The following is a 12,500-nucleotide window of genomic DNA, read 5'->3' as shown; positions in this document are numbered from 1 at the left end:
GCCCCTTTTTCTCTCTCTCTGTCTATCCTCCTTTCCCGCATATCTTTGGTCCCACTGTACTGTAGGCATTCAGTGTGACAAATGTAGAAAAGGTATGAAGAAAATTAATATACCTCTTGTATTGTGAGGATATTCATTCTCATTCATACCTTTTGTACCATAGGTTAGGTTAAGTTAAGTTAGGGTAGACAGACGAACAGAGAGAAAGAGGAGAGTGAGAGGTTAGGCTATGCTGTGATAGGCTAGGCTAGGTTAACTGCTCAATTCACTAGCTTAGTTTATTTATGGCTAGTGCTAGGCCAAGCCCTAACAACTTAGACTTGACTGGATTACGTTAGGCAATGCTAAGTTAGGCTAGGCTCGGTTAGGTTTGGTTAGGCTGAGGCAAGTTAGGGCTGGGCTAGGTTAAGTTAGAGAAGGTGAAATAAGTATAGTTTAGATTAGATTATTCACGGTTAGTTTAAGGTAAGCTAGGGTAGATTAGGTTAGGTTACGGTCAAGTTAGGCTAGTTTAAGTTAAGTGATTAATTACCTGAGGTGTTGATAAAGTTACCGTCGGCGTCCAGTCTGCAACACGCGCCAATTGCAAAGCCACTACCCGTAAAATCTCGAAGCCAGGCAAAGTATGGCGAAATCCAAGACGTTGCTTCCGTAGCCAAGTAGGTCCTGCGAAGTGATTAATTTTCAATACATATGGATTCGTTCTTGTTAACTTGATTCTGTCTTCATCACGCTTATTTCCTTTCATCTTCGTCAATTTCATCCTGAGGTGATTCTAAATTCTTCATTTTTCTTTTTTTCCTTTTCTTCTTCTTCGTCTTCTTATCATCGCTACTATTATCGCATTAATTCTTCTTGTTTGTCTAATCGTATAGTTTTATAATTAACTTACTTATTTCATAGCCTTACGTTTGTTTGGTTTGGTTTGATTTGTTTGCTTGATATATCATCATTTTCTTATAATGTTATCTTACTTACGTGTTCATTCGTTGCTACAATTTCTTATATAAAAATCTGACTGCTAATTGCTGATTTATTGACATCTACTTGCTCGCCTCGACGCTTTTGTTTTCGATAAAAAGAAAGAAAGAAAAAAAAGGAAAATATGTGCATGTGTGTATAATTATATATGTATATATATAATATATATATATATATATATATATATATATATATATAATAAATTGTATATTATATATACATATATAATTATACATACATTACATATTTTTTTTTTTATTTTTTTTTTATCAAAACAAAGCGCCATCGCGATTTCATTAGTATGTATAAATTCAGAAATTGATAGATTTTTAATATATATATAATTATACAACTAATGATAACTATAAGTAAGATAACATTATAAGAAAATGATGATATATCAAGCAAATATATATAAAAATACCAAACAAATAATATAAATAATACAGTTAATTATAAAACTATACGATTAGAAATATATATAAGTTTAATCGAAAATATACGATGATAAGAAGAGGAAGAAGAAAAGGAAAAAATATAAAATGAAGAAATTTAGAATCATCAGAATAATTGCGAAGATAAGAAATAATGGTATAAGACATAATCAAGTTAACAGAACAAAACCATTATGTATTGAAAATTAATCACTTCGCAGACTATTGCTAGAAGAACGTTTATTCGATACTTTGATGGCTTAATTTTACGGGTAGTGGCTTTGCAATTGGCGCGTGTTGCAGACTGGACGCCGACGGTAACTTTATCAACACCTCAGGTAATTAATCACTTAACTTAAACTAGCCTAACTTGACCGTAACCTAACCTAATCTACCCTAGCTTACCTTAAACTAACCGTGAATAATCTAATCTAAACTATACTTATTTCACCTTCTCTAACTTAACCTAGCCCAGCCCTAACTTGCCTCAGCCTAACCAAACCTAACCGAGCCTAGCCTAACTTAGCATTGCCTAACGTAATCCAGTCAAGTCTAAGTTGTTAGGGCTTGGCCTAGCACTAGCCATAAATAAACTAAGCTAGTGAATTGAGCAGTTAACCTAGCCTAGCCTATCACAGCATAGCCTAACCTCTCACTCTCCTCTTTCTCTCTGTTCGTCTGTCTACCCTAACTTAACTTAACCTAACCTATGGTACAAAAGGTATGAATGAGAATGAATATCCTCACAATACAAGAGGTATATTAATTTTTCTTCATACCTTTTCTACATTTGTCAACATGAATGCCTACAGTACAGTGGGGACCAAAGATATGCGGGAAAGGAGGATAGACAGAGAGAGAGAAAAAGGGGCATACAGGCATACAGCAAAGGAAACGCACAAGCACACAAACACATGAAGACTGACAACCAGACTGACTATAAGGCACACAGATTATATAATACAGACAGGTAGGCTGGCGTATGAACGGAGCCAGATGGCAGACAAGCCCACAGATAAGCACACTGACAGGTTCCTGATCCAGATCACCAGACAAGGGCGCCCCTACCCAACCCACGTTGGCCAAGTCCCTAACCTCTCCCCTTCACCTCCCCCCCCCCCAGACGCCTTTTCCATGGAAGCCGTGGCGACGTGCCTCCAGCCGGACGACTTCATCTCCAGCCGCCCGCGCCCGAGCCTGTTCATGAGACACCTGGGCGATTTCCTCTCCGATAACCCCCACGACTCGATGTGTCCCGTCGCTGGCCACGTCTCCTTCGGGGACTCCGTCGAGATTCTCGAGGACCGCGCGGGATACCCCTACGTCGGCGCCAACTACTTCGTGGCTTACAGCGCTCGCCTCGGGTCGTCGTGGGATCGCACCTGCGCCCTCAGCTACGCGCAGAAGCTCGGCGAGAACTTGACGTGGTTCCTGCAGGAGAACAGCAAGTTCACGAAGGACGTCCAGGTGTTCCCCTACAGGTGAGGCGGGGGGGGGGGCGGAGGTGTGAGTTACGCCTTCCGGCCTCATACTGGTGGACACACATAATAAGAGTGGTATACATGCAGTCAAGGCCGCGGTGGCCGAGTGGTTAGAGCATCGGACTCAAGACTGTCACGACGGCAAACTGAGTTCGAGGGTTCAAGTCACCGGCCGGCGCGTTGTTCCAGGGGGCAAGGAACTTCAACTCGACTGCCTACCTAGCCACTGGGTGGCCAAGCCAGCCCAAGCCAGTGCTGGTCCCAAGCCCGGATAAAATAGAGAGAATAATTACCTAAAAGGTAACACCGGCACTCTCCGTGGAAAGGAACTGGGGACCCTACCACGTACTCACTCCCAAAACATAAAAAAAAAAAAAAAAACAAAAAACTGTGAGAGGTGATGGTTACATATATATATATATATATATATATATATTATATATCTATATATATCTACTATATATATATATATATATATATATTATATACGATATATTATATATATTATATAATATATATATAGATTCTAATACATATATACACATTTTGTGTGTGTGTGTGTGTGTGTGTGGGTGTGTGTGTGTGTTGTGTGTGTGTGGGTGGGGTGTGTGTGTGTTTGTGTGTGTGTGTTTGTGTGTGTGTGTGTGTTGTGGTGTGTGTGTGTGTGTGTGTGTGTGTTTGTGTACAGGTATATGTAGGTATCTTGGTATATTTTATCTATCTATTCTATTCTTTATTTATCTATCTATTTATCTAATATCTATCTTCTCCATCCTATTTATCTATCTATCTATCAATCTCCTCTATCTATAGACAGATAGACAGAGAGACTGATTGACTTTAATGTATTTTTTTATTTTTTTTATGCTCTTGGAGTGAGTCGTGTAGGTCCCGAGTTCCTTTCCACGGGAGTGCCAGGTGTTACCTTTACGTAATTATTCTCTCTATTTATCCGGGCTTGGGACCAGCCACTGGCTTGGGCTGGCTTGGCCACCCCAGTGGCTATGTAGCAGTCGAGTTGAATTTCCTTGCCCCCTGGAACATACGCGCCGGCCGTTGAACTTGAACCCTCGAAACTCATTTGCGTCGTGACAGTCTTGATCCGATGCCTAACCACTCGCCCCCAACACCGCGGCCTTGACTCATGTATACCACTCTTATATGTGTGTCCAACAGTATGGGCCGGAAGGCGTAACTCCAACCTCCGCCCCCCCCCCGCCTCACCTGTAGGTATCACCTGGACGTCCTTCGTGAACTTGCTGTTCTCCTGCAGGGAACCACGTCAATTTCCGCCGAGCTTCTGCGCGTAGCTGAGGGCGCAGGTGCGATCCCACACGACCCGAGGCGAGCGCTTTAAGCCACGGAAGTATTTTGCGCCGACGTAGGTGTATCCCGCGCGGTCCTCGAGAATCTCGCGGAGTCCCCGAAGGAGAACGGATGGGCCAGCGACGGGACACATCCGGTCGTGGGGTTATCGAGAGAAATCGCCCAGGTGTCTCATGAAAATTCTCGGGCGCGGGCGGACTGGAGATGAATGTCGTCCGGCTGGAGGCACGGTCGCCCACGGCTTCCATGGAAAAGGGCGTCTGGGTGGGGGGGAGGTGATGGGGAGAGGTTAGGGACTTTTGGCCAAACCCCGTGGGTTGGGTAGGGGCTCCTTGTCTGTTGATCTTGATCAGAACCTGTCCAGTGTGCTTATCTTTGGCTTGTCTGCCATCCTGCTCCGTTCATACCACCTACCGTCTGTATTAATATAATCTGTGTCCTTATAGTCCGTCTGGTTTTGTCAGTCTTCATGTGTTTGTGTGCTTGGTGCGTTTTCCTTTGCTGTATGCTGTATCCCTTTTTCTCTCTCTCTGTCTATCCTCCTTTCCCGCAATCTTTGGTCCCCACTGTACTGTAGGCATTCATGGTACAAATGTAGAAAAGGTATGAAGAAATAATATACCACATCTTGTTCTTGTGGAGGATAGTCATTCTCATTCATACCATTTGTGTACCATAGGTTAGGTATAGTTAAGTTAGGTCGACAGACTAACATAGAGAAAAGGAGAGTGAAGGTAGGCTATGCTGTGGAGAGGCTAGGCTATGTTAACTGCTCAATTCACTAGCTTAGTTTTATTTATGTGCTAGTGCTAGTGCCAAGCCCTAACAACTTAGACTTGAACTGGTTACGTTAGGGCAATGCAGTTGGCTAGGCTCGGTTAGGTTTGTGTTAGCTGATCAAGTTAGGGCTGTGCTATGTTTTAAGTTGAGAAGGTGAAATAAGTATAGTTTTAGATTTAGATTATTCAACGGTTTAGTTTTTTAACGGTAGCTAGGGTATATTGGTTAGGTATCGGTCAAGTTAGGCTAGTTTAGGTAAGTGATTAATTACCTGAGGTGTTGATAATTACGTCGGCGTCCCAGTCCTGCAACACGCGCCATTGCTAGCCACTACCCGTAAATCTCGAAGCCCGGCAAAGTATGGCGAAATCCAGACTTTCTTCCCCGTACCAAGTAGGTCCTGCGAGTGATTAATTTTCAATACATATGTATTCGTTCTTTGTTACATTGATTCTGGTCTTCATCACGCTTATTTCCTTTCATCTTACGTCAATTTCATCCTGAGGTTATTCAATTCCTCATTTTTCTTTTTTTCCTTTCTTTCTTCTCTTCGTCTTCTTATCATCGCTACATTATCGGCATTAATTTCTTCTTGTTTGTCTAATCGTATGTTTTATAATTAACTACTTTTTCATAGCCTTACGTTTGTTTGTTTGGTTGATTTGTGTGCTTGATATTCATCATTTTCTTATAATGTTATCTTACTTACGTGTTCATTTCGTTGCTACAATTTCTTATTAAAAATCTGACTGCTAAGTGCTGATTTATTGACATCTACTTTGCTCGCCTCCGACGCTTTTGTTTTCGAAAAAGAAAGAAAGAAAAAAAGGAAAATCTGCATGTGTGTATAATTATATATTTATATATATATAATTCTATATAGCTATATATAATATATATATATATATATTATATATATATGATATATATATATATCATAACACTCGTGTATTCATATATATTTATATATATTTATATATATATATTAGTATTAATATATAATATATTGTTTTATATATAGGTTTATCTAATAGATTATATATATATCATATATATAATATATATCTGTATATATGTCTATATATCTATTTCAATCTCTAAGATACTATTCTATAATATAGATCTATCTATAATATATATATATATATCTATGTATCTATATATCATATATTATATATATAGATATAGAGGAGAGAGAGAGAGAGAGAGATGAGAGATGAGAGAGGAGAGAGCGAGAGAGAGAGCAGCGCGAGAGAGAGAGCGAGAGAGAGAGCGAGAAGAGAAGAGAAAGAGAGAGATAAAGAGGATGAGAGAGATAGACAGAGAGAGACATAGAGGAAGAGAGAGAGAGAGAGAGAGAGAGAGAGAGGAGAGAGAGAGAAGTAGATGAGAGAGAGAGCGAGAAGGGAATAGAAAGACAGAGAGAGAAAGAGAGAAGTAACAGACAGACAGACATGCCGACAGTACAACAGACAGACAGAAAGAGAGAAAGAGAAAGAGAGAGAAAGAAAGAGAAAAAGAGAGGGAAACAGGCAGACGAACAGACAGAGAGAATGAGAGAACAAGGAACAACTCACATCTCCGGTTTCATCGACGAGGCATAGATCACTTGCAACATCGAGTCATCCCTGCAACCTGAGAACTGACACACCAGGTTCTGTTCGTCGAAGTCAGTGAAGTTGTAGCCTTCAGTCATCGTGAAGTAGACAGGAGGACCCACGGCGAGGAAGTTGTCTTGTTGCTGGGGAAGGAGGAGGAGGGGGGGGGATATTCGAAGGGAATTTATGGAAGAATTTTTTTTTTTTTTTTTTTTTTTTTTTTTTTAAGGTTAAGCTTCAGGGTGGGTTTTTGGGGATTTAAGGGAGGTTTTCAGGATGTTTGGTGGGAAGTTTAAGGTAAGTTTCAGTATGCTTTGGGGTATTCAGAGGGAAGTTTAAGGGAAGTTTCAGTAAAGGGTTTTAAGGATGCTTGGTGGGAAGTTTAAGGCAAGCTCCAGGGAAGTTTGGGGGTATTCATAGGGAGGTTTCAATAAGGGGTTGTTTAGGGATACCTTCTTAAGGGCATTCGAAGGGAAGTCTCAGAGGTAGATGGAATATCTGATCGGAAGTTTAAGGGAAGTTTCAGGATGGACAGGAGTATTCTAAGTTTTAAGGAAGTGATTTTAAGGATATTCGAAAGAAAGTTTCAAGAAAGGATTGTGGAATGCCGGGATAGATTATAGGAGCGAGGGGAAAATTTGAAGGGGCGAGGGACCCTTCAATGAATGAATGAATGAATGAATGAATGAAGGAATGAAGGAATGAAGGAAGGAAGGAAGGGAGGGAGGAAGGAAGGGAGGGAAGAAGGAAGGAGGAAGGGAGGAAGGAAGGGAGAAGGAAGGAAGGACGGGAGGGAGGGAGGGAAGGAAGGGAGGGAGGGAGGAAGGAAAGGGAAGGAGGGAGGGAGGAGGAAGAATGGGAGGGAGGGGGAGGAAGAACGGGAGGGAGGGAGGGAGGATGAGGGAGGAGGGGAAGGGAAGGGGAGGGAGGGAGGAGGGGAGAAGGAGGGGGAGGGAGGAAGGAAGAAAGGCGGGGGAGGGAGGGAGGGAGGGAAGGGGAGGGGTGGGGGAGGATGGAGGGGAGGATTGGTCGGTGAGGGATGGGCTTTAAGGGAGTGAGGGAGGAATTACGTTCTGGAGGGAGGGATGGGAGAAGGAAGGAGGGAGGGAGGGATGATAGGAAGGAAGGAGGAAAGGAAGACCGAATTGAAGGGGTGAGGGAGGGAGGGAGGGAGTAAGGGAGGGAGGGATGGAAAAGGAAGGTACTGGAGGGATGGAGGAGGGAGGAATGTAGGGAGGGAGGCCGGAATGCTGTAGGGAGGGATGTCGGAAGGAAGTAAGATAGGTATTTTATTTATTCATGGAGTTATGTATTTATGAAATTTCTTTAGGATTTGTATTTTTTAATTAATTAGTAGGTATTACTGTAGGTGGGAAAGGTTGAGGGATTGCGTGGAGTGAATGGATGGATTTATTAGAAGTTATTATTTATTGAGGTATTGAGGACGGAATGGAGGGATTTATTTAGAATGGAAGGAAGGAAAGAAGGAAGGGATGGAATGGAAGGGATGGCGTTCTGGAAATTGATTGTAGTGCGTAACGGACTTTAGGGTGGGATTTATTGTGATGTATGAATGGATTTATGATGAAGTACATGAGTGGTTTATTGAGGGCTGAATTACGGAAGTTGAATGATTTCGGGAGGTAGTAGGTGAGGGATGGATGAATGAATTGAGGGAGGTAGGGATTAAGGAAGGTATGTATTGAGAAGTAAAAGGAAGTAAAACGTGATTGCAGTGGAATGTATGTAGTTTGAGTCAGTGACTTCATGACCACACTTTTTCCCATTAATTCGGCAACGTTATTTAGTTCTTTCTTCTTACACTTCATCTCCTTCCTTAACTTTCCCTTTCTTTCTTTTCTTTCTTCCTTCCCGGTATTTCTTCTCCTTCCCTTGTCTTTCTTTCTTATTTCTTTCCTTCTTCCTTATACTTTTATTCTTTCTTGTACTTTCTTCCTTCCTTTGCTTTCTATTCTTTCTTCCCTTCCTTCCTTACATTTCCTTATCTTTCTTCCTTTCATATTCTTTTCTCCCTTTCTGTCTGCCTGTCCCATTCCTTTCCTTCTTTCTTCATTCCTGTCTTTACTTTTTTCTTCCTTTTCCTGCTTCTCCTCTGTCGTTTCTTCCGTTCCCGCTTGTTCTTTCTTTTTCTTTCTTCCCCTTCTCTTCCCTTTCCTTCCGGGCCTTCCTTTCTTTCTGCCTGTTTCGTTCTTTCCCCCCCGGCCTTCCTTACTGGCTTCTTTCGTCTCCACCTTCTTCCCCTTCTCTCCTCCTTTTTGTTACCCTTTAGTGCTGTTTTTGTCAATTTCATTTTCTAATTCTTTTCTTTCTTCCTCTCCTTCCTTCCTTGTTCCTTTTTGCTCCTCCTTAGCTGTTGTGTCCGTGAATCAGTGAAAGAAGCTCATCTCTCTCTCTTTCTTTCATTTTATGTTCCGCTTAAGGTTTAATTACATATCTGTCTATCTATATATCTATTTATCTATCTATTTATCTATCTATTCATCTATCTATTTATCTGCCTATTATTCTATTTATCTATTTATCTATTACTTATCTATCTATCTATCTATTTATCTATCTATCAATCTATCTCTCTATCTTTCAATCTATCTATATATGTATATATATTTAGATAGATAGATAAATAACCCCCAACTTCCCTTCCGCTTCCCTCCTTTCCATCTTGCAATCCTCCCCCCCTCCTTCTCTCATCCCCCCAACCCCCAACCCCCAACCCCAAGCCCCACCCCTCGACCCCCACCCCAAACCCCACCCATCCCCCCCAAACCCAAAAACCCCAAATCCGCCAACTCCCAACCCCCCCCAACCCCCTACCCCCAAACCCGCCCCAAACCCCGACACCCCCCAACCCCCTCCCCCTTCTTACCCTACCCCCCCCCCCCCCCCCCCGCCTTCTCCCCCTCTCCCTCTCCTTACCTTGTAGAACTTGTGCAAGAAGGAATCCTCCGGCACGGACACGTTCCTCTCCATGCCGATCTCGAGTCTGTTCGTGAACGACACGGACGCGAAGAACGCCCCCGTGAACAGCAGAAGAACGACCACGCGAATCAGGTCCTTGTTTCGTTGAGGGGGGGGGGGGAGAAAGGATGGCGAATGAGAAGCGGAAGACTAAGATAAAGGGCCTTTTTATAAAAGAAGAATGTGGGGATAATAAACGCAAGCACATACACACATGCACACACAAACACACACACACAGACACACAGATACACGCACACACAAACACACACACAAACACACAGATACACGCACACACAAACACAAACACACACACACAAACACACACACACAAACACACAAACATGCGTGTATATACATATATTTTTATTTCTTTCTCTCTTTCGTTTCTTTTATTTACTTATTTTACTCTCTCTCTCCCTCTCTCTTTCTCTCTCGTCTTCTCCTCTCTCTCTTGTCTCTCATCTCCCTCTCCTTCTCTCTCTCCCTCTCTCTCTCTCTCTCCCCCTCTCTCTCTCTCTATCTATCTATCTATCTATCTATCTATCTATCTATCTATCTATCTATCTCTATCATACCTTAAAAATGAAAGGACCGATCAGCTGATGGAAGATGACGTAACACACGTTCGACTCCCTCCTCCCAGCAGACGCCTCGCCTTGGATGATGCAACACAAGTCCCACGTGTGTGACTGCAAGATTGAGGGATCGTGGTGATAATGACAACAGCAGTGAGGATACTAATAATGGTAATGATGATAATAATGGTAATAATGATAGGAACGATACGAAAAATGGTAATGATAATGGTGATGGGGATGAGGATGATGGTGATTGATAATATTAATAATAATGATAATATTGTTTTATTTACCATAATACTGAGTAATCATAGTAATAAAATAATATCATACATAATAATGATAATAACAATATTATTATTATCATTATTATTATTATTATTATTATTATTATTATTATTATTATTATTATTTTTATTATTATTATTATTAAAACAAAATAATAATAATAATAATAATAATCTATAATATAATCAATAATAAAATAATAATAATAATAATAATAATGATAATAATAATATTAAACCTATGATAATGAATAATAAAAGAAAAAATAGGTTATAATCAGTTTTATTAATTATTGAATTGTATCAGTGAGAATGTAGAAGATTTAGCTTATTTATTAATAATCAATTATTTATTTATAAAACACATAATACTGATTGCTAAAAATAAAAAAAACGAAACAAACAAGTGCTTTATATAAAAAGAATAGGCAGAAAAACAGACAAACAAATATTTGCATAACAATAACTAGTGTTTCCCCCCCCTTTTTTCCTAATTTTGCTTTTTTTATTTCCCCCCACCTACTTTTTTTTTTTTTTTTTTTTGTTTTTTTTTTTATTTTTCCTTTTTTTTTTTCCATTATTTTTTTTTCTTCCCCCCTTTTCCTTCATTTCCCAAACCTCACTCCCTATCCAATAATCATTAACTTTAACTCTAACTTTTATAGTATACTACTTTTTTGTAATTGGTTGATTAATAAACTCTATGAATCATTATCTATCATAAGGTTGCTAATTCGTTTAATTTTTTATTATCATCATTCATTCCTTCTATTTGATTTCTTAACAGTTTTTTTCCGAGAACACGGGGGCCTCTCTTGGAGCCTAGCTGGCTAACGCCACCCCCCCTCGTTTGTTCATAAATATTGCAGACAAAAAGATCCGCCTAACGCGTTCTTTCAATACTAAACTATGATAATCAACATCACTATCAACACCACCAAAGTCCTTCAAAATGACCTCCACTGACCTCGATCCTGCGGGCGTCGAGGGCGAGGAGAGCCACGAAGCAGGTCATCTGGAGGAGGAAGCCGAGGACGAGGGCGAAGGCGACGTGGTGGCCGAAGGAGGTTATGAAGCCGACGCCCCAGGAGCGACCAGCTGGTGGAGGATGACGTAATGGGGGATTGGTTTATGTCACGTGTTTTGTGTCTTCTTGTGCTGCATTTGTTTGCTTGTTACGTTGTTTGTGTCTTGTTATTCTCACTGGGTATTCATTTGCCACTGCATTTTACTTTTTCGTCTTTTTATCTATCCTGCTTTTATATCGGTTTGCGTTGTTTGAATTTACTCTTTTTCATATATCTAAGGCCCTCTTTTCAGTCTTATTTTCTCTTCCGTTCCCTCCTCCCCCTCCTTCCCTCCCCTCCATCCTGTCCCTTCTCCCCCCCCTCCCCACACCCTTCCCCTACTGGCGCTTCTCCTCCCTCCCTTCCCTCCCCCCCGGCCCCTCCTCCTCCTCCTTCCTACCTCCTCCTCCTTCCCTCCCCTCCTCCTGTCCTCCGTCCCTCCCCTCCCCCTCCCCACAACCCTTCCCCTCCTGGCACTCCACCTCCTCCCTCCCTCCTCCCACCCGTCCCCTCTCTCGCCGTCCCCCCTCGCCCGCCCCCCCACCCTCCGAGGAAGAAGAGCAAGGGCCTCGGCCGCAGGTGAGAGCAGCATTGGCGGCGCCCCCTTGCCCACCACGCACACGGCGCCTCCCTGGTTCCTCGATGCTCTCGCCCCCCTCCTGACGGGGCTTCTTTTCCCGCTGCCAAAACGTCTGCTGCAACCAGGGAATGAACAGGTTGTTGCCTACGGCCGCAACTGCCATCGTCAGGAACGGGAGCACCTGTCGGGGAAGGCGCGCCCGGGGTGAGCCTCTGGGTGGCACTCAGGGTTGTGCCTTTTCTTTGGGGGTTTGCGATCATGGGATGCCTTCGGGAGCTGCGTCGTTTACGCAAGGGAACGATGGAAATGGGGATGATCAGAGAAGAATGCAAATTGTCTTTAATAGTTAATGAAAGAAATGAAAGAATTAATCCGTTTTAAAGACTAATAAGGAGGGCATTGTTGC

General features: G+C 42.1%; 1 protein-coding gene across 1 annotated transcript in view; it reads right to left on the bottom strand.

Moving 5' to 3' along the window:
* LOC119579749 (NPC intracellular cholesterol transporter 1-like) overlaps positions 1-12,500 on the bottom strand; it is a gene marked incomplete at its 5' end in the record, with an annotated part of 18,393 nt that overhangs the window by 3,847 nt on the left and 2,046 nt on the right. Inside the window, 6 exon segments of the mRNA XM_037927648.1 lie at positions 533-666; positions 6,580-6,743; positions 9,538-9,675; positions 10,158-10,271; positions 11,415-11,578; positions 12,268-12,370. Coding sequence (XP_037783576.1) covers positions 533-666; positions 6,580-6,743; positions 9,538-9,675; positions 10,158-10,271; positions 11,415-11,578; positions 12,268-12,370 — 817 coding nt within the window.

The sequence above is a fragment of the Penaeus monodon genome, chromosome 12 (assembly GCF_015228065.2).
Source record: "Penaeus monodon isolate SGIC_2016 chromosome 12, NSTDA_Pmon_1, whole genome shotgun sequence".
Lineage (NCBI taxonomy): Eukaryota > Metazoa > Arthropoda > Malacostraca > Decapoda > Penaeidae > Penaeus > Penaeus monodon.
This window is presented reverse-complemented; position numbering and strand designations above follow the sequence as displayed.